General features: G+C 35.0%; 1 protein-coding gene across 1 annotated transcript in view; it reads left to right on the forward strand.

Moving 5' to 3' along the window:
• The window catches only part of LOC111155851 (S1 RNA binding domain 1), a 204,471-nt gene that overhangs the window by 30,860 nt on the left and 145,789 nt on the right, over nucleotides 1-27,822 (forward strand). Inside the window, exons 7-14 of the mRNA XM_022516271.1 lie at nucleotides 572-710; nucleotides 4,708-4,804; nucleotides 6,123-6,258; nucleotides 13,236-13,339; nucleotides 18,076-18,183; nucleotides 22,169-22,326; nucleotides 25,791-25,881; nucleotides 26,632-26,739. Of these exons, the coding sequence (XP_022371979.1) occupies nucleotides 572-710; nucleotides 4,708-4,804; nucleotides 6,123-6,258; nucleotides 13,236-13,339; nucleotides 18,076-18,183; nucleotides 22,169-22,326; nucleotides 25,791-25,881; nucleotides 26,632-26,739 (941 nt within the window). The remainder of the gene's footprint in view (nucleotides 1-571; nucleotides 711-4,707; nucleotides 4,805-6,122; nucleotides 6,259-13,235; nucleotides 13,340-18,075; nucleotides 18,184-22,168; nucleotides 22,327-25,790; nucleotides 25,882-26,631; nucleotides 26,740-27,822) is intronic.

Raw genomic sequence — 27,822 nt, forward strand, 5'->3', positions numbered from 1 at the left:
GAGTAATGACACCATGAAAGACTTTAGGGAAGAGAGTCTGAGAAGAAGGTAATCATCATTTGTTAAGTAAATAAATGTAGCGGGAGATTTGGCAAGATAAGGACTGAAAAATGTATATTTGGTAAGTAGGGGATCATTGTGCCGCTTTGGGATACTGCTTTCAGCATGGTGTGAGGAGAGAAGCCCAATGGCTCAAGTTGAGGAGTGAATGTGTGTTAAGAAGTAGAAACATTATGTGTCGGTGGCTATTAGCTATTAGAGGAGCTCCCTTGGGTTGAGCAGAGGACCTTCTAGTCCTTATAATCCAGGCAGAGTTTTTAAGGTGAGTGACTACAAACAAATGACTAATGTGAAGTGAATAGAAAAGTGTAAAGAATCAGATAAGGAATGACCATCTTTGTTTAGCTGGTAGTCTCTGGTTAGTATTAATTCATCTCTGAAGGGAGAGGAAAGAGTTGAGAAAAGGATGTCTTTAGCATTCCCATCATGTCTTCTAATTTTGTGTTTTAATTTTGACTTGCTTTTTAACTGAATGATATGGTATGTTTTCTGACTTTTTTTTCCCTTCTAGTCCGCTCCATATAAAACTGGGAGCAAAGGCACAAAAGCCCAAAGAGCTAAGCAGTTGGGATTAGAAGCAGCAGCCAAGACATTGCTTGAGAATCCAGGGGAGCTCAATCTGCTATCTTACATTAGACCCAATGTGAAAGGTACCAGCTTTACTTAAAGAGATTATCCTTGTTTCTTTTTCTTTTTCCTTTTCCTTTTTTAATTTGAAAACTATGTCAAAAAAATTGTTTCATTACGTAATGACTATACAAAAGAGTATTATAGCACATAAGGAATAAATAGCTCTAATAAAATAAACCCCTATATACCTCCTGCCACCATTCAGCTTCCTCTTTTGATGAAGTGCCTGTTCTAGTCTTTTGCCCATTTTTATTGTATTGTTTCTCTTTTTTTTAATTAATTTATAAGTACTTTTTAAGATAGTCTTTTTGTTATATGTATTACAGATCTTTTCTCCCAGTATGTAACTTCTTTTCACTTTCTTTATGCTGCCTATTAAATAAATAGAAAATAGAAGGTCTTAATTTTACTAGTTTATTAATCTTTTCAATTTTGCTAATCTTTTCTCTAAGATACTTGCTTTTTTTTTCCTTTTTAGAGAAATTGCTTCATTTCCCAAGGTTTTAAAGAATGTCCTATATTGTCTTGTAAAACTTTGACTCTTTCTAAAAATTTATTTAATTATAAAAGTCATCTACTTTTTAAAAAGAATTTCAACAATTCTGACATAATTAGTTATAAAGTGAAGTTCTATTTCCACACTTCTACTCTCCAGGAGTAAAGGGTCCTTTTTCTGAAATATATCTTCCTAACCTTTTGTGTATGTATGCACAAGAATAAAAGAGATGGAAAGAGAGTAGGGGAGAGAGAATTTTTAAGAGAAACCCATGGAAAGTGACTACTGATACATGTCAAAATACATTGGTTTTATTGACAAAATAAGCCCTAGAGCGAGAGCTCTTTGAGGAAGAGTGGCTTTTTATAGGAGTGCTCTGACAGGATAGGATGGATGGGGAGATTGATGCTCTCCTAAGTACTATGCTCATTCTAGTTTCTTTAGCCTTCCGTTTATTCTTTTGGCTAGGAGAACTAAGTGTCTATAGGGGGCAGTCTCTGATAAGGATATCCACCTTCTGTACTCCACTATAGAGAATACTAGCATATTATAACCTGCTTTCATTTTAAACTATTCAGCAATGTGAGTTTGCAATTAAAAGATTAAGGATGAGTGTCTAAAAATACAAATGTCTGTTCATATACAAATACACTCATCTTAATATTTGTTTTGAAGATGGCATTAATTAAAAGAAAAAGCACAGAAGTATTGAATTTAGAGATGGATTGAAATGAGTAAAACTCAAGTTTGTTTAATTTTTTAATGTCTATTTTTAATTGGATTTTCCAATGATGCAATTTTAATGTTTTACTAGTGGCTGAGACTGTAAAGCCAAGCATTAAGGTCAGCCACAGTGGGGACTTTCTTGCCCAGTGATAGTATGTTTTCTTAGAATCAAATATTGGAGTTTTCAGAATATCAGATACACAAAGGTATATTTTCTGTTTTTACTCTTTTATGATTGATTTCCTTTCCTTTCCACCTCCTTTGGTACAAAGTTTTCCTTAGTTTGCACACATACTGAGTTCCTACTGGGTAGGTTTGATAACTCTGCCTCTTTAAGGCATGGCTCTATATGGTGATGCTCATGAACTACATGGTGATGGACACCTGGTGATACTTCTGATAATGAGGCTCCATCAGGGCTCAGTGCAGTTACGGAAGTACTAGCGCATATATTGAACTTCCTGTTTACTTTATTCCCTCCTCCTTTTACTTTGATCATAAATGTCGAAGAATTACAATTAATTCCAAACAAGTTAGATACTGGTTTTTAAGTTTGTTTGGATTGTTTTTTCTTTTCTCTGTCCCTTCATTGCTTGGGCTATACACATACTCATGATCATCCTCAATTCTCTTAGGTTTCTAAAGAAATATTTTTTATCATTCCTGTCATGTCTCAAAGAAATGTTTAAGAAACCAGCTATTTCACTGTGAAGTGGAGGACACTTCTTACTTGCCACAGACCAATAAGAACTTGGTCTGAATCAAAAAGATAAACGTGCCACAAATGGACTATATCCTAGAATTTTCAGAATATCTCCATGTTGTTTAGAAGGAGGAGTAGCTGATTGCTCTATTGTGTGGAATAAGAGGTATCCTTATTGCAGTTAAAGTGAAAAGAAGTGTTTGCCCTTCAATTTTCATTACAGTTGTGGAGCTTTGAAGAAACTGGCTGGGAAGTTTTTACTACAACAAAGGAGATACGATTTTTTGCTTCTCTGATCCTTATTTTCTCCTGATTTCATTGAGGTTCTAAACTTTTTGAACTCTTATTATTTTTGGCTGTCTTAAGCCCCAATGATCAATTCTGTGTGATGGGAAAAGATGCTTATTCAAACATACAAGATTCTTCCCAGTCCTTTCTCTTCCAAGTTGGGACTGAGAGGGAGGTAATATAATTTGGATGAGCTACCCAAGTGACTCTGATCACTTCTACCTCCCATTAGGAACCTCTGCTCTAGAGGTAGCTCAAGGTACCTCCCCAGCAGTGTTTTTTTGTTTTGTTTTGAACTTTAGGGGGTATCAGAATGATCTGGAATGCTCTGTAAGACAAAAATCCCCAAACTATACAAAATGTTGCTCTAGAGCTCTAGTGTAATTTTAATTATATAAGGTTTATTAATTATAAAAAATTTTCAAGTTGTATTTGCCAAAAATGATGGGGGCTTTTTAAAGGTCTCTTATTATCATAATAAAATATATAACTTCTTTTTTCTGTTCTCTCTCATTGATGATTCTCAATGGAGATACATTCCATCTTTACTTCTGACTTATTTCCTGGTATTTTTATTAAATTTTGTGTAATGATGCTGTAAGGTGCTTTGGAACTCCAGTAATTAGTGCATAGTGACTGGTTTTCTGAGATGAAGCCTGATAATAGGGAGAAGCTCACCTGAATAGACATTTATTGACTCCTTACTATATGTCACAGCTGTTCTAGGTCCTTTACATATACAACCTTCTATCTCTCAAAGGTAATTCACTCCTGAAAATTCCCCTATAGGGAAACTCTTAAAATGTAAACAGAATTTGTAGTAATTTTAATGGTTAAATTTCTTTAAAATAATTGTAGTTATTTTAATACTTAGGATTAGTTATAACAAAATCCAACAAGGCATATCTCTTTATTAATGACTCTATAAGTCTGTCTTCTTACTCCCTTTGTCTTTTATATCTATTACTCATTAAAACTATGCTCTCAGAAAAACATTGTGATAGTTAGTACTTGTGTATTTCAAACTTTAATACGAGAAGAAAAGCTTTAATGGATATAGAACTAAGAAGAAATGGAAAAAAAGCAATGCAAATGATCTCTCTCAGTGTATATATAAGTTGATATCACAGGGGCCATAATGTTCAAGAGTCACTGCTATAAATTAGCAAACCAGAAGCACTTGTAAAGAACTTAATGCACCATTGGTAGACAATTCAACTATGAAGATGAATGACATAATGGCTCTTGTTTGGTGCTCATGAGATTTGAGAAATTCAAATGAGTCATTAAAAATGTGTATAAATGCCTCATAAGTCAAAATAAGATTATCAATAAAATTACTTGTAAAGAGTAGTTTTTGTAACTGGTATGAAATAGTATACCTTAGGTTATAACTCTGTTAATACATATTTCCCATAGCACATTTATTCTTCATAAACACTTCATGAAGCAGGTGCTGTTATTCCATTTTTATAGGAAACTGAGGCACAGAGAGGTCAAGTAATTTGTCCAAAGTTACACATTTGGTAACTGAGGAAACTAGGATTTGACCAGGTGGCTGGCTCCAGAGCTACATTTTTTTGCCACTAGGTTATATGGTATGTAAAGGTCTTGTGTTATTGCTTTGGAGACTTGTTATGTTTTTGCAGAGGTAAGCTAGTCACTGCTATTATACTTCTCTGTCTTAAGGTTTTCAATTTAAGGGTTTATTTCCACTGAAATAAATTTATTATGATTTAATTATTGACTTAAAAAACCAATCTGTAGTTCTTTCTTTGTTTTCCTCCTTACCCTTCTCCTAAAGGACTTTCAGCACTCCAGGATATTGAAACAGGAGTGCAGCATATTTTAGCAGACATGATTGCTAAAGACAAAGACACGCTTGACTTCATTCGGAAATTGTGAGTAACTCTTTTAGAGAGTTTTCTGCTTTGTGGACTCATGTTGCTAAGGGTCATATGGTTAGTGCTAACACTAGTGTTCATTAAAATCTTTATTTTTAGACTCCTTTTTTGGTAGCAGAACTCTTTGTTCAAGCAACAGAACCCTAATATGTAAAACAGATAAAGGTAAAGTTGCTTTAATTGAATTCTAGGCAGGGAGCCTGGAACTCTGCCTGCTCATCCTCCTTATGCTGACATACCTCAGTGGAGGGCTCTGAGGAACAGTTGAAAAACCATTGCACTATACGAGGTATGCTAGAGAGAGAGTCATATCCATTTAGACTGGGTGGCATGCTTCTTAGACATACTGTGATGTATGTATTTTACATGTATTATAATATCTCATTTCTGGTATTAATAAGTGATTGAGTTAACTTGAGAATGTTTAATATCAGATATAGATAAAAGTGCTGACCTCAAAATGAATTTCAGCTGATGGAGAGAGCTGCTTATCCATGGTATCATGGTCCATTTATAAGAGATTAAAACCTCATGACCTAGGCCCTACTTGGGCTTTTGGATTTTATGCCTCATTCAAAAAAGATATTATCTTAAAACCCTATTTTAATATGTTTTTTAGCTGTGTATCAGCAGAGAAGACAGGGTCTTGCCAGCAGTTTGCTCTTATTTCTCCACATCTCTGAGGTGTGCAGAGAGGAAAGGTAGAGATCAATCAGCTGACTGCAGTGGCTTTTCAGGGTTTTTGTTAATACAGGGTTTTGTTAATACAGTTTCCTATTTCCTCAGTAATAGTAATTCTTAGTAGGAATGAGTCAAAGGAAGAGAATGGCCTAGGTTTAAATGTGTTTATAAGTAATTATCCTCCCAAAATTTGTTTCAGTTTTATACACCGTCCCTGGAAGCTGTCCTGCCATATCCTCGTTTCCCTTCTTTTTAGCTTTTACATGGCTCTGACTGCCTAACTCAGCGGTTAGAAAAGGTTGATCTCTAGAACAGAATTATTGATCTGGTATTTGTAGTTTTGGTCTCTTACATGACTGCAGATGAACTGATTTAGGCCTTGCATAGGAGGATTGGGTTGATATATACAGATAGATAGATAGATAGATAGATAGATATAAATATGGAGAACCTGTGCTAGCAGAGTCCTCTTTTCATGGGTCAATACGTTTTTATACTTGGGCATCATTAAAAAAAAAATCTCATTTGGTAATAGCAGAAATTTTTTGCTAACATTATTTCCATATAATGTGTTTCTTTACTAACGCACATATTAATAACTGCTTGCTTTTTGAATATTTGTTTATCTGGACAGGTGCCAAAATAGGTATATTTGTATCCAATCATCTCTGGCAAAGGTGTCCTCAAAAAAAGTAAATGAGAAGGATGTTGATAAGTTTCTGCTGTACCAGAATTTTTCATGCAACATAAGAAACATCCAGCATCATCAGGTAAATAAAGAAACTGCTTATCCATGCTGATAGTAATAATAATGATGATACTTTGGATTTGCCTATTACTTTACTTATTAAGGAACTGAAGAATTTTAAGGCAACCATTTTCTTCTTTTTTTTCGTATAAATTCTTATAATGTCCCATTTTTCCCATTTCACAGTTGCGGAACTCAAGACCCAGAAAAGTTAATAAAACTGAATATTATTAGCAGAGTTGACAATATACCACTTCAGATATCTTGACATTTTGGCTGGTGATCTTTCATAGTAGACTTTGCTTCTCACTGTGCTTGGCTTTGAGCTCAATACTGGATCTTTTCCTTATGACATACAAATTAGAGATAATCTGATTTAGAATAAAGTGTGAGATCTCACTTAGTTGTGTAAATTATAGTTATATATTTCTGTCTCTTAATATCATTTTTCAGTTTACTAATTTTTTCCTAATTGTTATATCCACAATGTGGAAAGTGGCTTTTATGTCATGTAGGGGGAAAAAGATGATTTACAAACTGAAAATAAAATAATACTGGCTTTACATTTACTTATTTTTACCAGTGTTCTTTATTTCTTTGTATGCTTTTGAGTTACTGTCTACTGTCCTTTCATTTCTACCTGAAGGACTTCCTGTAACATTTCATGTAGGGCTGGTCTACTAGTGACAGACTTCCTCAGTGTTTATTTGTAAGGTCTTAAAATTTGTTTTTTTGAATTTATTTTTAATTGTGGTAAAAATGCTAATGTATTTAACTTATAACTTTACCATCCTAACCATTTTTAAGTACATAGTTCAGTAATGTTAAGTATATTTACATTGATGTGCAACCAATCCCCAGAACTTTTTCTGGGTATAGAATTCTAGGTTGACAGTTTTTTCTTTCAGCTCTTTGATTTTATCATCCCACTGTCTTCTGGCCTCCGTGGTTTTGATGACGTATCAGCTATTAAACTTACCAAGTCCCTAACACATGATGAATTACTTCTCTTACTTCTTTCAGGATTCTCTGGCTTTAGATTTTGACAGTTTGATTATAATGTGTCTCACTGTAGATCTCTTTGAATTTAATCCTTCTTGGGGTTCATTCTGATTCTTGGATGTGTTGGTTGTTTTTTTATCAAAACTGAGAAATTTGGGTCATTATTTCTTCAAATATTCCTTCTGCCTCTTTCTTCTGTCCTGGGTCTCCTGTTATACATATGTTGGTATACTTGATAATGTCCCACAGGTTTCTTGAGCTGTTTCTTTCTTTCTTTTTTTCTTTCTTTTTTTTTCTTTTTCTTCTCAGACTGTATAATCTCAATTGACCTATCTTCAGGTTTGCTGATTCTTCTCCTTGCTCAAATGAACTATTGAACCTTTCAGTAAATTTTTCATTTTAGTCATTGTAGTTCTCAGCTCAGAATTTCTATTTGGTTTCTTTTTGTAATTCTCAGCTCTTTATTGATATTCTGTTTGTTGAGACCACAGTCTCCTGATTTTTTTTAAGTCTCTGTCTGTGATTTCCTTGAACTCTGAGCATATATAAGATAGTTGATTTAAAGTGGTCTGGTAGGGGCGCCTGGATGACTCAGTGGGTTAATCCTCTGCCTTCAGCTCAGATCATGATCTCAGGGTCCTGGGATTGAGCCCCACATTGGGCCCTCTGCTCAGCAGCAAGCCTGCTTCCACCACCACCCCCCCTCTGCCTGCCACTCTGCCTACTTGTGATCTCTCTCTCTGTGTCAAATAAATAAAATCTTTAAAAATAAAATAAAGTGGTCTGGTAAGACCAATGTCCGAGTTTCTTCAGGGATAGTTTCTGTTAGTTTCTTTTTTCCTGTAAATGTGTCATACTTTCTTGTTTCTTTGCATGTCTTGTAATTTTATATTAAAAACTTGACATTTTGAATATTATAAGTTGGCAACACTGAAATCAGATCCTCCCATTCAGTATTTGTTGTTGCTGCTGTTGGGGATTTTGTTGTTTGTTAAGTGCCTTGTAAACTATTTTTGAAATGTCTTTGTTCTTTGTTTTGTGATCACTGAAATCTCTTCCATTAGCTTAGTGGACCGCTAGTTATTTGACAGAGATTTTCATAATGCCTAGATAGGCAAAACAAAAAAATACGTTCTCCTAGTTCTTGCGGATTGACTGTTGGGGGGTAATCCTTCCACATTAGTATAGCAAGGCTATTTACAGCTTTGCCCTTAACCTTCACTTCCTGTTTGCATGGTGCCCAAAGGTTAGTCAAAGGTGAAAGCTCAAGGTCTTTTCAGAACATGTGTCTAGACCCAAGGATGCATACAGACTCCCAAGATTCTCTAATTTGTGGAGGAACTTTAAAAAGCCCCTTTCCCCTCAAGTATCTAATATTTAAGCTTCTTTATCATCCAGGTTTTTTGGTCTGTTTGACTGTAATCCCTGTAACAACCTGCTGTTGTCCCTTACCCCTCAACACTGTGACTAATTTATTTGCCTTTAAATACTTTTGACAAATGCCACTGAAGGGAATGGCTTCTGTCCGGGGGAAACTCTGAGACAGGCAAAACAAAGGCAAGCCCTTGAGTCCATCCTTCAGGGAACCATGAGATAGATCAGAACACACAGTCACAAATTTTTGAGAATAAAGTCCATGTTGCTCCCTTTGGCACTAGCAACCTGTGCTAGGAATGTATGAGCCACTGCTCATCTGCAGAGTAGAGGATGGCAAATGGGTAAATTAATTTTCTTTAAAAGTTCCTCTGATGGTTGTAAGCTTTTTATTAGGTCCCAGAGTTCTGAAAAGGTTGATTTTGACAGTTTTGGTCAGTTTGTTACTGTTGTAGAGGGATAGACTTTTGGAGTTCCCTTCTTTATCATGTTGGTGATGTCACACCTAACAGCATCTTTAAAGTGTGCTAACAGACCTTGCTCTATTCCAAGACCAGAATGTGGCTTTACCATAAACTGTCTTTCTTTATCTTGTTTAATGGTTTTTAGGTTTAAGTTTACTTTGGTATCAGGATTGCAACCTGTATTTTCTTAATGGAAATTGCTTCCTCACTTGTTTTAATCTTAGCCCTACAGTTACATGAAATGCTTGCCTTTAATCCTTTTGCCAGAACTTTCCAGTCTTTTGTTGTGATGAAGCTTATTCTTTAGTCCAGTAGGGAGTTGGCCAAGCTTTGCTGTAGAGGACCAGAGAATAAATTCTAAATTTTCTGAGCCAGCTAGCTTTTGCTGCAGTTACACAACTGCCATTGCAGCGGACAGTAGTCATAGATAATACAGAAACAAGGGCGCATAGATTTTAATTTTTTTTTTTTAAAGATTTTATTTATTTATTTGACAGAGAGAGAGAGAGATCACAAGTAGGCAGAGAGGCAGGCAGAGAGAGGAGGAAGCAGGCTCACCGCTGGGCAGAGAGAGGAGGAAGCAGGCTCACCGCTGAGCAGAGAGCCCGATGTGGGGCTTGATCCCAGGACCCTGAGATCATGACCCGAGCCGAAGGCAGAGGCTTAACCCACTGAGCCACCCAGGTGCCCCGGTTTTAATTAAATTCTATTTATGCAAGCAGAGGTTTGACTGGATTTGGCCCATGGACCATAGTTTACTGACCCCTGCTCTTCTGTATTTCTCAAGGAGGATGTATGTGTACAGTATTCTCTGAGTTTTAACACATTCACAGTTGTTTCCAATGGGTTTGATACATGAACTCCTTAGATCAGTATACTATTTTTTGTTTTTACTTTCTTTCTTTAACTTTCTTAAATATGTTGGTCTGTTGTTGCCTTGCTTTATATGTTGCTTAAGAGAAATCAGATGGCAACCTAGTTCTTTTCTCTAGAAATGCCAAAGATGGGGGTCCATGTTGTTTTATTTTCTTTATTAAGGTTTCATAGGAAGATGAGGGGGAGATTTGGAATCAAGAGATTGCCAGTGTTCTCCAAGCCTGGAAGTCCTCAGTATGACATTTTTAAAATTAATTTTTCCTTCCATCTGTATTTTACTGTTTAAAGAAAAGATAATGAAAAAAATTAGAGTGCATTACCTTTCATGTGATATTTTCCATCATTACAGCTATTAATTTTTTAACTTAAACAGTGATATACAGATGTGAAAAGGTATTTGTTTGTTTGGTTTAAGGTAACATGAAGAGTTATCAATTATCCCAAAATTTTTCTTGGACACTTACTATATATTGGTTCCTACTTGTGTGGAGGTGACATGGCCTTTGCTCTGGTTAGTTGTAAGAGTTACTTATCTGTTCTAGATCTAATTCTTTTATGTGATAAATGATTTGCAAAGCTTTTCTCCCATGCTGTATATTCTTTTTTTACTTTCTGAATGGTGTCCTTTGATGTGTAATTTTATTGAAGTCTAATCTATTTATTTTTTCTTTTGTTGATCATGCATGTAGTGTTACATGTAAGGTGTTACCTAACTCATAGTCATGAAGAATTTCTCTTATATTTTTTCTTAAGAGTTTAATAGCTTTATGTCTTATGTTAAGGTCTATGACCAGTTTTGAATAATTTTTGTGTATGAGGATGTAAAGGAGTCCAGCTTCATCCTTTTGAACATAGCTGTCCAGTCATCCCAGCATCGCTTATTGAAAAGGCTGTTTTTCCCAACGAATTGTCTCGGCATCCTTGTTGAAAATCAATTGATTGTAGGTGTATGGATTTATTTCTGAACTCTAAGTTTTATTCTGCTGATCTATGTGGCTGTCCTTATGCTAGTAGTACACAGTTACTATAGCTTTGTAATAAGTTTTGAAATCAGAAGGTAGGAGTCCTTCAACTTTTTTCTTCTTTTTCAAGATTGAATCTGGGTCCCTTGAATTTCTATATGACTCTTAGAATTTGTCAATTTCTGCAAAGAAACTAGCTGAGATTTGGTAGAAGTGCTTTGAATCTGTAAATTATTTGGGGTAGTATTTCTATTTTAGCAGTATTTAAGATATTGCTAAACATGGGATATTTTTCCATTCTTTCAATTTCTTTTAGCGGTGTTTCGTAGTTTTCAGAGTGTGTGTTTTCCACTTCCTTTGTTACATTTATTCCTGAGTATGTTACTCCTTTTGGTGTTATGGTAAATGAGGTTTTTTTGTTTTGTTTTGTTTTTTTAGAATGCTTATTGCTAGTGTATAGAAATTGATTATCCTGCAATCCTGCCAAATTCTTTATTAGTTCTAATAGTTCTATAGTGAATTCCTTAAGGTTCTCCATATATAAGGTCATATTATATGCAAATTGGGATAGTTTTCTTTCTTTTCAATCTAGATGTCTTCTATTTCTTCTTCTTGTCTAATTGCCCTGGCTATAACCTCCAGTATGATGTTGAATAGAATTGGCAAGAGGAGACCCTTGTTATTTTAGAGGGAAAGTATTCAGTCTTTCACCATTAAATATGATACTATCTGTGGGGTTTTTATATGTGATCTTTATCACATTGAAGAAGTTGTTTTCTTTTTCTAGTTTGTTGAGTGTTTTTGTTGTGAACAAACCTGGAATTTTGTCAAATATTCTTTCTGCATCTATTGTGTAAGCAGATTGTATGACTTTTCTTTTTTATATTATTGGTATGATATATCATGTTAATTGATATTTGGGTGTTAAACCAACCTTTTATTCCTGGAATAAGTCCCTCTTAGTCCTAGTGTGTAATCCCTTTTATATATTATGGATTTATATATTTATGGATTTTTTTATATATATATATATAATATATATAAAATATATTTTATATATTTTATGTATTTTTTTTATTGAGGATTTTTATATTTGTATTCATAAGAGAGAATGGTTTTCATTTTTGCAATGTTCTTGTCTGGTTTGGGTATCAGGGTAAATGGAGTTGAGAACCTTTTTCTTCTATGGTATATTTTAGAAGAGTTTGGAAGAGTTGGTATATTTTAGAATAATTGATGTTAATTTTTTAAATGGTTGCTAGAATTCTGTGGTGAAGCCATCTGGGCTTGGACATTTTCTTGTGGGAAATTTTAAATTACTAATTTAGTCTTCTTTACTTATTGTAGATCTTTTCAGATTTTCTGTTTCTGTTTTATTCTGTTTTGGCAGACTGTCTTTTTAAGAATTTTTCCATTTTATTTAAGTGATATAATTTGACATATGTTATTCATAGTATTCTTATGATCCTTTTTATTTCTATAACTTCCATAGTAATGGCCCCTCGTATTTTTGATTTTGGTAATTGGAAAGCTCCCCCCTTTTTTTTTGGTTTAGTGAAAGGCTTTTCAATTTTGTGATGTTTTAAAAAAATTTTTTTTTGGTTTTGCTAGCATTATTTTGTTGTTTTTCTATTCTTAATTTTTCCTATGTTCTTTATTATTTCCTTTATTCTACTTGCTTTGGGTTTGTGTACGCTTCTTTAAAGGAATGTTTTTAATGTATCTTAAGACATTTGCTTAAGAGACAGACAACCTGATCTGATTTTAAATTTTTATTTCACTTGTTATCTTTGTTATTTGGGATAAATTAGTTTAAAAAATTAATATGTAAAGTGAAGATAATATATATCCCCCTTTTAGCTTTGAAAGTTAAATGAGATAAGTATTTAAAGGGCTGAGATAGGCCTCACAATTAGTAAATGCTTAATAAATGACAACAGTTAGTAGTTACTATTCCACTTGGGAATTTGCATGCATCCTTATCTTAGCAATATATTCTCACAAATATAGAAAGAAAATTTTGTAACTCCGAGTGATCAAAAATTTTTGATTAATCAAATCTGAAAAGATTTTTAGATCACCAAAGTCTCTTCCTGTGAATGTCATAGGCTTTGTACCTGTATTTTATTTAAAAAAAGACTTGAAAAAAGTTTAAAGAAATGATTATTTTTAAATACATGTTTGGTAAATAAATTAATTAAAAATTGATACAGCTGTAGGCTGGATAACCACTCTGTTTATTTCACCAGTGTTGACTGGTTAAATTGACCATTTACCTATTTAGTAGATCATCAGTCTTTGCTATATATGTGTGCATTCAGATTCTGGCAATTAACCGTGGAGAAAATTTGAAGATACTGACTGTCAAAGTCAACATTTCTGATGGAATAAAGAATGAATTCTGCAGGTGGTGCATCCAAAACAGGTCTGTTTATAGAGGTTTACAGAATTTTCCGTCTTCCATTTCTAACATACCATACTGAGATATATATGTACTGATACGGGAAATTGTCCATTCTGTTAAACAAATAGATACTGACAGACAATGGATATGTGTCCTTTTTACATTAAAAAAGTAGAAATGTTGTGTATGTTTAAATAGGAAACAGGATATATTAAATATTAAAATAAATTATTAATAGTGGTTATCTCTTGGGAAAGGGACTTTTACATTAATACTTTTTTGTACCATTCGAACCTTATACAGAGTGTTTTCTCTTATGAAAAGCTAAATTAACAAAAACATAGTGCATATGGCATATCTGTAATCTTTAAGGATAATTGAAACAATATAATTTATTAGATATGACAATATAAGTCTCTAAACATAGATGCAATTTACTTAAAAAGTTTTGTACATTAAGGATGATTGAAACAAACATTAAGTTTATTGGATATTTCAGAGAATTGTCCAAACATATAACTCTTTATTATCCTTTTCATTTGCTAAGGGAACATTTTAAAATAGCACTACAGATTTGTATAGAACTCCTAACTTTTAGTTTTAACTTTTCAGAGTGTATTTGATCCTTACAATAATCTGTTCAGTGAGGAGAGCAGATTTGTAGCTGCCATTTGACCAATGAGAAAATTGATGCAAAGGTAAAAAAGCTTGCCTAGAAGTTAGGACGTGTAGATTTGGGGTATGCCCCTCACAAGCTAGTTCTGTGTAACCTTAATTTAGGGAGATTGCTGGGAAAGCTCTCTGAAGAGGTAGATGAATTTTTCTTTGGTAGGAACAAGTGCTATATTTTTTGGAAGTTAGCTCTCTTGTCCAATATCGTTCTTTCATCAATTGATTGGAAACCAGTTTGCCAAAACCCAATTCCATGAAGGATCAGCTTGTTTAATGACCAAATTATGCTAACCAAGGACCCATCAAGTGAAACAACTATGTCAATATTAGTCAGTACATAAATTGTATAAGCCATATAAACCAATTATGTTATATCCATTCAGTGGAATTCTATGCAGCCATCTTAAGAAAGTTGAGATAGAGCTAAAATTGAGATATAAATATGTCTTATTAAGTTAAAAGACGGTTTATAATTAGTATTTATAGAATGGTCTCGTTAATGGCAAAAAATAGGTCTATATGTATGTGTAAGAAAATTTTTGAAAAAATAGAGATGATCTATTTCATAGCTCTTGTGTGAGATTTTAATTTTCTTTTGTATAGTCCCCTGTAGAGTTTTCTTTAAATGAATGCTTATTTCTTGTGTAAACAAACAAATTTCATTAAAAATAAAAGGAAATAAATACCTAAAAGAAATTATAGATTTAAACAATTGTATAAAGAAATTAGATAATTTTAATTTAAAATATGATGAAGTTCCAAGAGAGTTTCATAAAAAGAACAAAATCCTAGAAATGGATATATCTAAGTTTGAATTCCAGTTATATGACTTCTTATTCTTGTGACTATGAGCACATTACTTAATTTCTTTCAGTTTCCTTATTGTCAAAGTGATGAGTAATACCTTTTCACAGATTCAAGAGAATTAAATGCTATTCCATGTAATTGTGTAGCCTTCAGTGGTATCTTATTACTACAAAGTAGTGGGATTGCTGTATAAAACTCCTTTTTAGAAATGGCCTTTGTAAATAGATCACAGTAAATTGGAGACAATTTCTCATTTTCCTATGAATGTTCATAATACACAGTATCAGAGTCTGTAGTTAAGGCACTTATTATTTAGGCTTTAAACTGTTACCTTCACACTAAATAAATGTTAAGGAATGATTTCCTTGGAGAGATATAAATGGTTTTTCTTGGCTCATCTATATTTTATTTCATTCAGTTCTCCTCCAATTGAATCGTTAATATTATGTGACTTATGCTATACATTCCTGAATATAGTGATACAAGTTTCAGTTACATTCTAGAAGTTTCTCTTCATATAGATAATTGAAGAAACTCTTCTATGAGAACTAAAGAACTACAACAAGAGCCAGCTAAAATACTTCTGGGAACCAAAGAACCATTCTCAAGGAATTGTTTTAATTTTTTTAAACACATTTGAATGACTGGAGATACTCAAATCTTTTCTTCTTCCTCCTCCTCTTTTTTGTTTTACTCTCTTTGTCCCTACTTCTTCCACCTTCCACCTTTCTCATGTATTCATTTATTCAGGTTTATGCTAGATGCTGGAGATTCACCTATAAATCAGACAGATATGTTGCTTGTCCTTGGTGACAATGTAGTTTAATGGAAAAGAGCCTGAGCAAATAGTTAAAGAGTATTATAAAGGGGAAATGCCGTGTTTCATGAGTTTTTAACAGGGAGCCCTAATGTAGTCTGGGTTTTGTGCATGTGTAGGTCAGAGACAGAAGGAGATGAACAGGAAGCAATAAGAAATGAGGATTGACTTGTAGGCATTGATCAGATCATACTTAATTTTCTAGACAGGGCAAGGATTTTATTCTTAAGAGTAATGAAAAGCCAGTAAAGGGTTTAAACAGAGGATTGTCATGATCAGTTTGTATTTTAAGATCACTCTGGTTGCAGTATAGGGAATTATTTGGAAGGAACCCAGAGTAGATGTGGGGGCAGGAGCTAGGTTTGTGAAAAACTATTGAAGCTTCCAGAGGGATTGGGCAAACAATATTAAGGATTTCTGTGTTTCTCCTACTAGCAATGGGGGAACCTAAGTTTGGTCTTCAAGGGCATGACCCCCAGCAGATATCCAACACATACATTTAAAAAAATCACTCCAGGGGCGCCTGGATGGCTCATTGGGTTAAGCCTCTGCCTTTGGCTCAGGTCCTGGGATCGAGCAGAGAGCCTGCTTCCCCCCACCACCCCCACCCCCCCGCCGCCTGCCTCTCTGCCTACTTGTGATCTCTGTCAAATAAATAAATAAAATCTTAAAAAAAAGGGTCTTCTGGCCTCTAAGGATTATCTTCCAGGCATATTGTCCCATGACCCAGGACTGTGTTCTCTCCTAACTTGCCAAGCTCCATACCATGCTGTATAAGACCTTTAATGATCTGGCCACTTCCATATTTTCTAGCCCCATCTTCCTCCCACCTGATCCTGACAGTTATACTCTAGCAGTACTAATCTTCTTGAAAGGACTCATTATGTTCTTTCATGCCGGTATGCTTTTCCATGTGCTATGGTTTCTTACCGGTACGCTTTTTTTCTGGGTCTTGTTCGGTAAAGCACAGTTCATTTTTTAAAACCCATCTCACATATTTCTTCTGGGACGTCTTTCATGACATTGGGTTCTCCAAATTAATAATAATAACAGCAATAACAGTAACAACAGTAGTATTAATTGTAATGTTAATAATGGATGTCTGAATCATCTACTCCTTCCTAACCATCATGCTTTCGGGAGAAGGTGACAGTAGGGAGTAACAGAGATTTGAGTGGAAGGATGTATGTCCTGAAAGCACTTTCATTCAAATTTAAAAAACTGTTCTACTCAGATAATAACCTTCTGTGGCAAGGATTCAATTAGGTGTTACTATGAAACATTGCTTAAATGTTTGTCCACTGAAACTTAGTTTATTTCCTACCCAAAATAAGTAAGAGAGATGAGAGTGTCCCAAGGGTATATTAATGGTTTATTTTATTGTGATTTATAAAATAGATATTTTATTAATGGTTTCTCAAGGGTCGTTGAAGGGCAAGGGCAGAGATGCTATAGATGGATGGAAACATGGAAGGGCTTGAGCTAAATTTGTCCTTTTTAGCTTGTGTTTTTCTTACTGTTCTTTATCCAGTGCCCACTACCATTCAGTTCTCCGACATTTATATCCATCGGCATGCATTCAGATTTATATCCATCGGCAACGCATTCAGATGCGTTATAGAGCACTGTAGCCTGAGAAGTAGAATGAGTTCTGCTAAGGAATGGCAAGAGGCAAGGGTTAAAATAGAGTTCCTCCTTTGCTCAGTTTGCTTTAATTCAGGAAGAGATCAAGGAATAGGCAAGAAGGTTACATGTTGTCTTAGCTTTGCTGTCATAACAAAATACCATAGACTGAGCAGCTTAAACAACAGAAATTTATTAACTCCTAGTTCTGGAGGTCGTAAAGTCCAAGGTCAAGATACATGCTGATTTGGTTCCTGGTGAGAACCCTTTTCTTGGTGTGCGGACTGCTGCCTTCTCACTGTGTCCTCACCCCACTGGCAGAGAGGGGGATAGAGAGAGGGTAGGGTCTCTGATTTTTTCTTCTAAGGGCACTAATCCCATCATGATGGCCCTGTCAGGATACCTCTAATCCTAATTATCTCCCAAAGGCCCCATCTCCAAATATAATGTCATTGGGGGTTGGGGCTTCAACATACTAATTTTAGGGGATGTAATTTAGTTAATAGCAGTGCGTTTGTTGTTTTCTGGTGACTTTCTTATGTCTTAAGATTTTCACCATTAATAATAATGGTCTGGAGACTTTTCCCAGAAGAAGAAAGGTTTTTCCTCCCTTACGTTTTCTATGTGACTGTGGTTACCAGGTTTTTAAAAATAAGAACTCCAGATGTCATAGTAATAATTTCCAGACATTACAGTCTTTCCTCACAGATTATGTTACTTTGGCTTCAGTAAAGTTTTTCCCCCTTTTCTGTTCCACTTCCTCTCCCCTCTTCCAGGAGTCCTTTCATGCTCTTATTATTACTACATGGGTTTTAGTGTAGGCTTTTCTTTTTTGCAGGTGGAGACCACGTGGCTTTGCAAGGCCAGAGTTAATGAAGATCTTACACAATTCACTCGATGATTCTTTCAGACGCCTTATTTATCCTCTCCTCTGTAGAGAGTTCAGGTACGTATCTTGTCATAGTTAATTTTAGGCACTGTTTATTATTATTTATGGTAATAGACCCGTTAAAGCCTGATGTAAATATTCATTGACCCACTAACCCATCCAAAGAACTGAGTCAGGATCACAAAGCAATTATATAGTTAAGCCTAGAGTTCAGTCTGTAGAGGCATTCACATGTATAAACCACAAAACAGAGGTCTTAATTACAGTGTACTTTTCAAATCTTGACCAGTTAATGTGTACCCCTTCCAGTCCTATAGTACCAGTTTTGCAGATTGACAGCCAGGACAAACAAATGGTTTTATTGATGAGAGGTTTAGCTTGGGGTAATAAACTAAGAAGTTAATGGAGAATTTAGTTGGAAGCAGTTTTTGGAGGTAAGAGAACCAAAACAGCATGAGAAATTCATCATGTGCTCAGTGGGTCACATGACAAATTTATTACTATGAATTTATTCCTAGGAAGAGAGAAAGCTAATATATGTTTCTAATTCTAAGTGGGAGTTATGTGGGTGAATAACTATCAGCAGCAATGAGCACATATTAGAGGAGATGATTAAAGCGACCATCTAGGGGCGCCTGGGTGGCTCAGTGGGTTAAAGCCTCTGCCTTCTGCTCAGGTCATGATCCCAGGGTCCTAGGATCAAGCCCCGCATCAGGCTCTCTGCTCCGCAGGGAGCCTGCTTCCTCCTCTCTCTCTCTCTGCCTGCCTCTCTGCCTACTTATGATCTCTGTCAAATAAATAAATAAAATCTTAAAAAAAAAAAGTGACCATCCAAATGGACTATTGGAAGGATTAAGAGTTACAAAGAAGAACTGCAAAAGAGCTGAGGGGCAGATTGTGGGTTTTTGTAGGGTAAGAGATGGAAAGAAGTTTGAGGAGGCAAAAACCCTCTTTCCTGCTTATCTCTAGCCTTTGTCTTTGTAGTCAATCTTCAAACTAGCCATTCCCTGATATATTCCTTTCTATGTGTTACAGACTTTCTTCATTTTCTCTTATACAGATTTTAGCAAGGGTTACTTGAAAACTCTAGATTTCTAGCCATCTCTTCAAGCCTATGAGAATCGATAGCAGCTTTTAGAATGTTTGCCTATTTTTCTTTTACTGGACTTGGCCATTGACTTTGGAGGTGTTGACAACAGGGACTGAGGAGGTACTATAAAAAAAACACAAAGCTTCTTTGACAGGCTTCTTTTTATCAAAGTCATTCATTCTCTTGATTCATCCTTCATAGTTCAGTTGTCCCTTAACAATATTGTTTCTCTTCAAATCCTGTTTCGTTTCAAGTCTGCGTGAGGTAACATCTCTTGCTTTTGAGTGCTGGGGCATAAAATTTAAAAATAAGGGGTTTTGTTCATAAGGAAAAAGAGAAGGTTACCTTATTCAAAATTTTGTTTCCTCTTGTTTTTCTTTATCTTGGTTTTTCGTGGAGCATATAATGTCCAGTGGTGCTTTTTCCCCCCCCAGTGGTGCTTTTGACAGTTTTGCATACATTCGACTTGAGGAGCTTCACTGCCTCTGGAATGACTTCATTGTGATTTGATGTAAGCGATTTGGTGTGGGACTGTTTAATGTTTAATCCATCTTTGACTTTTTTTAGCAGTGAGCAAACAAGAGCACTTCTCTTCTCTTTTTCTAAAATGCCTTTAGTTAAAACAATATATCTTATTTTAGTCTGTAAGTCAGTTTGCAGATGTTATCTACAGATGTGCCTCTTGATAGAAATACTTGTAATTACCTAAACAGCAGTTGAGGGAGAAAACTCCCAGTTGATTTTTCTTTAAAGAAAATTACTTCGATTCTCTAATTAAAAAGAAATTTGTCCTAATGTAGAAAAATTGAAAGAATCAGTAAAACACTAAGGAAAAAAACCCACAAAATTTCACTTCCTAAAGATAATCACTGTTAACCAGACCTTTCTCCATTCATGTGTGAGTACTTAGAACAACCATACAGACTCTATTATTTTGCAGACATTTGATTCAGTTGACTATACACTATGCAGTCTACTTTGGATTTCTTATTTCTGTAACAAGATGATTCATCCTTGTGTTGTTTTTCACAGCTACCTCTTTCATCAAATCTGTGTTGTCAGTTACCAAGTGCTGCCTATTTTCCCATCCTTTATTATACCTTGAATTTTGCCGCTTTTTGGTGTCTGTGGTTACTGTTTTAGTTCAGGGTATGATAATTTCTTTTCTGGATTACTGTTCTAGCGTCACAGATGATCTCTGTCTTGTTTTGCCATACTACACCTTTCACATCGCCATCCTTAAACTCCCGTCTGATTATTTCATACTCTTCTACTTAAAATTCTCCAGTGGCTCTTTGTCTTTAGAATTAAATCAAAGCTCTTTAGAAGACCATGCATAGCCTTTTGTGGTCTGATTTCATTTTGGCTCTACAGCCTTATGTCTTGGTATTTCTTTTTACTTTAGCATATGAAATTACTTGCTTTTTCTATAATGAGTCACGAGTTGTTAATGTATGGTTCTTCCATTGCCTGCAACATTTTCTCTATGCCTTCATTCTATTCTCCCTGCTTTTGTTGGCTTAACTCTTGCTTACTCTTCTTGATTCACCTGAGTAGACGTCTCTTTTAGAGAGTTTTGTGGTTTAATGTCCTTCCCATATGTTCTCATTAGCATCGCACTTAACCATTGTTTATACTTACCTGATTATTTTGCTGTTTCTTCCACTCTGCAATCATGTTCAGAGTAGGGATCTTGTCTTCAGCTTTGTATCTCACACTGATCAGGGTACTTTATATAAGACTGACAGCAAACATTTGCTTTATAAATAAAGTTAAAAGTGAAGATTCAGAAATACCTATCATGATATTTTTCATGTTGCTTGGCTGAATGTGGGAGAATGAAGTGAAAAGATGAGAGGAAGCCTTAAGAAACTGACTCAAACACAAAAAGCAGACTTTAGTTAGCTGTGTGTGCCTTCAGATATATAGATAATTCTACCCCAGCACTGATATGAAATGTACTTTGAATGGCTTTTGTACTGTCGGTTTTCTTCTGACCATGGCGTAAATGTCTTTACCTGTTCTAAGGGAGAAGACATACTTTTTTATGTCTTCTTATAAAATCACAAGAATTTCAGGAGATAATATGTTAAGAGCTTTTGTTAAGAAGATGAATGGTGTTAAGGGGCACCTGACTGGCTCAGTCAGAAAAGTGTGTGACTCTTAATCTCTGGGTCTTGAGTTCGAGCACCACATTGTGTGGTGTGTGTGTGGATTACTTAAATAAATAAATACTTTAAAAAAAAGTGAATGGTGTTACAATTTAGTTTTTAAATGCCTTTAATTCCTTTATAGACATATATTTTTATCCTAAAAAAAGTTTTAAAATTAGAATTCTAATAACTTCTCTGGAGAAAACCTGGGAAATTGTATGCATGAGGCATGGTTCTGGACTGATTACTAATATCCTTGGTCATGTCACATCTCTGTGACAATGACAAGGTGGGGGCTCAATGTGGAGAACTGAACAGAGTAAGAAGATGACATTGTGATTTGTATAGGTAAAAGTGTAAAGCTAAGTACTGATGGAAGAGACTACTTAGGATTCAATACTTTATCACTAATCTTGTGTTTATATTTTTAATCACCTAATAAACTTTAACTTGACTTGATATATGATGTCCAGGTCTTTATATACTCTGTTTCTCTCACATACACAGATATTTATACATATAGATTTCGTATATAAAAGGGCAGATAGAAAAGGAATATAGGTATGACACACTGAGATTTGCTTCAGAATTGTTTGTGGTTTCATGTATTATTGCAGTTAGCAAAAATAGACTCAGTATAATTTTATATATGATCTTTTCTCCTTTATTTTGTTATAAAAGTTACTCCTATGAGGAATAAGTGTACGGAAAGAATTCTGTTCTTTGCAGGAAGAAACTTGAGGTGAATGAAAAAAACTGAATACTTTCTCTTTTTCCTTTTATTTTTTGGTTTCTAAAGAGCCAAACTAACATCAGATGCAGAGAAGGAATCAGTAATGATGTTTGGACGGAACCTTCGTCAGCTGCTTTTAACAAGCCCTGTTCCAGGGCGCACCTTGATGGGAGTGGATCCTGGTTACAAACATGGTTGCAAATTGGCTATAATTTCTCCTACCAGTAAGTACATCTTTCAGCTCTTCAATGAAAAGTTGTTTGGTTGGTCCTAAGTTTCACATCATACATACTGTGAGGATTTGAAATAATGTTAATTTTTGAGGCTCCGAAAATGGTTTTCTCACACACGGTAGTGTGGGAACTAGAAAATCAAATTTCATGTTTGTCTTATTTGTTGGTCAAAAATCTCAACATGTTACTATCATTTATACCGTGCCTTTCCCTGTGTCACAGTGGAGATGTTGAAGATTAACTAGGCTCAAGCTTGAAAAACTATTCCCCATCAACTTCTATTTATTATAGTGTATTATATATGATGCATTTTAACTCTGTGTATTTTAACTACCAGACATTTTTGTTTTGCCCAGCATTTTTCCCCTTATTTACTATCTACCCTTTCTATTGCCCTTCATTTCTTGCTGCATTTCTGTGTCTACATTTGAGATTATTTTCTCTGCTTGACCCTCTAACCTGTTACATTTAATATGGGGTCAGCTGGTGAGAAATTGTGTTAGTTTTTGCCTAAAATGTTTCTGATTTGCCCTCATTTATGAAGGATATTTTTGCTGGGTATAGAATTCATGACTGGCAGTTATTTTCAGTACTTTATAGGTGTCATTTCATTTTTTGTTTGTGTTCTTTCCCCCTCTGGCTACTACACATTTTGTTGAGAATGAGAACTCAAACAAAAACCTTATTATTGCTCTTTTGAAGGTAATGATTTCTTTTTTCCTAAGACTGCTAAGATTTTCTGTTGTGGTTTTCAGAGGTTTTCTTATGATGTGCTTAGCTCTGTGTGTGGTTGTGTGTTTTGTGTGTGTATGTGTTGTGTGTTTGGTTTTCTGAGGTTTTTTTTGAATTCTGCTTGGGATTTGTAGAGCTTCTTGGTATTTCTTTCTGGAATTCCAATTACATATATATTAGACCTTTCAATTTCCTGTTTTTCTGTTTTTCATTCTTTTCTGTTTTATACTGTTTGTCTTTATATTAATTAAGCCTCTATTCTGCTATGTCTGATCTGCAATTAAAGCTATCCATTGAGTTCCTTATCTAAATTATGGTGTTTTCAAGTTTTTGAATTTCCATTTGGTACCTACAAAAAATAGATTTCTGTTCTCTAATGAACTTTATCACTTTCAGGTTTTTTGAGCTTTTGTATTTTCCTTATTTTTACCTTAAAGTTCTCTTATTATTTATATATTGTTATATTATGGACTATTACTATATGTTATGTATTACATATATATTATATACAATAATAAATATTATTACATTTATTTGTTCGTTGTTTCTTTTGGTTTAGATTTTTCTTTCTGAAATAACTTTGATTTTTTTTAAATGATTTATTTATTTGAAAGAGAGAGGGAGCATGAGAAAGAGCACAAGCTTGGAGTAGGGGCAGAGGGAGAGAGAGAAGCAGGCTTCCCACAGAGCGGGGAGGCTGACAGGGGACTCGATCCCAGGACCCTGGGATCATGACCTGGGCTGAAGGCAGATGCTTAACTGACTGAGCCACCTAGGTGCTCCTGAAATAACTTTCATGTCTAATTCAGTTTTGAGTTCTCACATGTTATTTCTGGGGTTTTCTAATTCTGATTTATGTTATTCTCATTTTCTTTCTTTTTTTTTTTTTTTTGGTAGCTCATTCTTTAAATTACAATTTTTCTCTGCGTTTTGTGAACACATCTTTCTGTAAGGACATACTAGTCTTTGTTTTTAACTTACTGTTTTAAAAAAAATAGTCATTCTATATGGAATTTGACCGTCATCCTTTTCTGTTGCTTAGGTTTACGTAAAATTCATTTTCCCCAGCTTTTAGGGTAGAAGACCAGGTCAGGAAAGATTTTTTAGCTGTATATCTCTAGAACTGTCCCTTCTTTTTTCCCCAAATTACTGGTGTTGGGGGGAAAGCACTGTAGTATCTCTATGAATAAAGAGATAGCCTTCTACTTTCTTGAATCTGTTTTCCTGATGCTTTCTCTATTTTACCTGGACTTTTTTCTCCTTTGACCATTTTATCCTTATCTTACTCAGGGGGGATATGATTTCCAACAGTTTCTCAGTTGGGGTTTTTGTCTTGAAAAGGATATTCTGCCTGGGTTTCACGAGTTCATAGAGACCAAAGTTTCCAATCCTTCCAAAACTCAATGGGCAGACTTTCTACTGACTTATAAATTGTAGTATGCAGAGGTCTTTCCCAAACTACAGGGAAGTACCTTTTGATATTTTCTGGTCAATGAGATACTTCATTGCTTGTCTCTTCTTGCTCCCACAAAAGTACCAGTGCATGTAGGTCTTGGTAGTTGCATTGTTCCCACTTGATCATCTTTTGAGTTTTGTGGAATACTTTGCTACAGATAGCCTTGGGTTTTTGGTTTTGCTGTCCTAGTTGCTCTTTTTTTATTATGCTATACATTTTTACAGTAAATGGGAAGCATATTTTACCAATGTCTTTTCCTGCATCTCTTGAGATACCATACGTGTTCGTATTTGGATCTGATATTATTTATATTACTTACAGGATGACTTTTTAAAAATACTGTATGCACTCCCACATATATATGTATGTATCTTCAATCTGTTTGGTATGACATTTCCAAGAATTTATCTATTCCAACATTTAAATTAACATGAAATTGTTCATAATAGTCTTTATATCTTTTTTAAATTTTATTATTTTTTTGTCTTTATATCTTTTTAATCTGTGCTGAAGCTCTAGTTGTATCCTCTTTTCATTTCTAATATGATTTATTTCTATCTTTTTTTAATTTATCTATAACTTCTTTCTTTTTCTTGATTGGTATTGTTAAAAGTATACGTTTTTCTTAAGTGATTTTTAACTTTAAACTTTACCAGTCCTCTTCATTACATATATATTTTTCTATTTTGTTAATTTCTGCTTTTAACTTCATTAATTCCTTCCTTCTGCTTTCTTTGACATTATTCTCTTGTTCTTTTCATAGCTTCCTAAATTGGTCACTTAGCTCATTATTTCTGTTCTTGAGGTTGTTACCCTCAAATGTTGAATTTATTTTTCACTGAAATATAATATAGAGAAACACCAAAGTCATAAATATGCAGCTTAAGAATTATGCAGGGAAAGAAATGCACGTATCTACAACCCAAAGAAGAAATAGAATAGTATTACAACATTGTCTGGCATTTGGTACATAGTCAGTAAATGTTAGCTCAATGTTATGTGTTATTAAAAACCATTTCTCTTTTAGGTATCATGGCATATAATCTAGTTAATAATGATAAGTAGCAAAGTAGTGTCCTTATAACTTCGGAGGTAACAAAATTTCAGAGTGTTTGGAAGAATCTGATTTAGTGAATATGAATGATTCATCCTGCATTTTTAAGACAAAGGAGTTCCCTTGTCTAGTATAAATTACTTAATCAAATCATCTTTGTGTTGTGTTTTGTGATTTCTTACAAAATGGCTTATTCTTTTCATTTTCTCTAAGGTCAGATACTTCATACCGATGTGGTTTACTTGCATTGTGGACAAGGCTTCCGAGAGGCAGAGAAAATAAAGAGGCTTTTGCTGAATTTCAAGTATGAAAATAAGTAACCTTTTGAGTACTTCACTGGCTCAGCCAATCAGAGATACCTTTGAAGCTCCTAATTTGGAGGGAGGGATTAAGGGAAGTGCCTTGGTGAGAGAGAAGGAATCATGTAAAACAATGCTGGGGCAAATTGCTGGAGAACTCTACATTTGGAGACTCTGGAGGGATGCTTCTCCCTTCCTGTGCCACCTTCACTAAACAAAAGGTGGTAATATGAGCAAAAGTGAGCATTGAATTCTTTTATTTGGGCTTTCTCTCTCTCTCTTTCTCTCTCTCTCTCTCTCACACCCGTTCTTCCTCCCTTCCCTCCCTTCCTCCCTCCCTTCTTTCCTTCCTTTTTTGGATCTGAGGAGTGGATGTGATAGTAGTTTGAAGCTTCAGGGATTATTTGGCACTGTATTACGTAATTCAGTCATGTCTTTATTATGGCATAGAATGCTTCAGAGTTTATTATTTATTTGTAAATTTGGTTCCTTCTAGATGGGAAGAAAGCTGACTGTTCTTGATGGTATGACAGTAAAATACTTCTCTGTTGCCTCCCATAACAAATGTAGGGGCATTGTCCTTTATTCTACAAAAGTCTGTCCCTCCATTGTGAGATTGTGGAGATGTTGCTTGGCTATATGAGAGAATAAGATCATCCTGTGATAGTATTTGTGCATTTTGTGCATTTTCTCCTGATTGACTTAGAAGCATGCCTTGAGCTCATTCCATTTCTCATCTTGTTTATCCCTTGAAGCTGCAGCACAGTGGTGATTGGAAATGGAACTGCCTGCCGGGAAACAGAAGCTTACTTTGCTGACCTGATAATGAAAAATTACTTTGCACCACTGGATGTTGTTTACTGGTAAGGATGTTAGGAATGTTTGTTTTCTTTGAAAGACAAAGGAACTTCTCCAGTTCCTTCTGTGATAAATTCTCTCTTCTCTTTTTATGATATGCATCTTCTTTGCCCACAGACCACCTCTTGCTGTTCACAAGTACTTTGTAGTACGACATAAAGTGTCTGTCTCCTAGAGAAATTTGAGTTTCAGTATCCTGAAAACTCTCACAGAAATAGCAAGCTAGGGCTTACTTGGTTTCATGGGGTTTTCTAGGCTGTACCTTGTGTGAGAGCTCTAGTTAATTATTAACTAGTACATATAACTGTGGATAACTTAGCTTTTTTTTCTTCCAAAGTTCTGAGGCCTATAAATTGTTGGTTTTCAGAACTGACAGCCAAGTGTACGTATTACCAGTTAAAAGCACTTCTGATATTCCTTTCTTGTTCGTGTCTTCATTGCAAGCTTTCATTTTATATAGACATCCAGTTAACTTCTGAATAGCTTTGGATTAGCATGACCCATTTCTGTAGTCCTACCCCTAGATCTGTTGTAGTTCTGCTTTTGTTCACCATCGTTTCCTTACTTTCTCTTTGGACCTCAGGTAGCCAGGGTTATCTTTTTCTTTTCTTTCTTTTCCTTTTTTTTTTTTTTTTTTTTTTTTTAGATTTTATTTTTTTATTCGAGAGAGAGAGAGAGAGAGAGAGAGCACAAGCAGGGGGAGCGGGAGAGGGAGAAGCTGGCTCCCCATTGAGCAGGGAGCAGGACACGGGGCTTGATCCCAGAACCCTGGGATCATGACCCCAGGCAAAGGCAGATGCTTAACCCACTGAGCCACCCAGGTGCCCCCACACTTACCTTTTTCAAGCTATAGTAGAATATTAAGTTCTTAAGGGTTTAATTCTACGACAGAAGACAATTACGATAGCTGATATCTTGGGAAGAGTGCACAAGCACCATCTTCCACTGCTGGAAGTCAGCTGATGAGTATGTGACTAACAGGATCAACAAAAAAAACCCAACACAGGAAGAAGAATCCTAAGATTCTTTTTAGGCCGAAAGAGGAGGGCTTTGTATTTAGTGTAGTGTTCCATATGCCAAGAGGATAA

This window comes from Enhydra lutris, unplaced genomic scaffold, assembly GCF_002288905.1.
Source record: "Enhydra lutris kenyoni isolate GAN:26980312 unplaced genomic scaffold, ASM228890v2 scaffoldscaffold44, whole genome shotgun sequence".
NCBI lineage: Eukaryota > Metazoa > Chordata > Mammalia > Carnivora > Mustelidae > Enhydra > Enhydra lutris.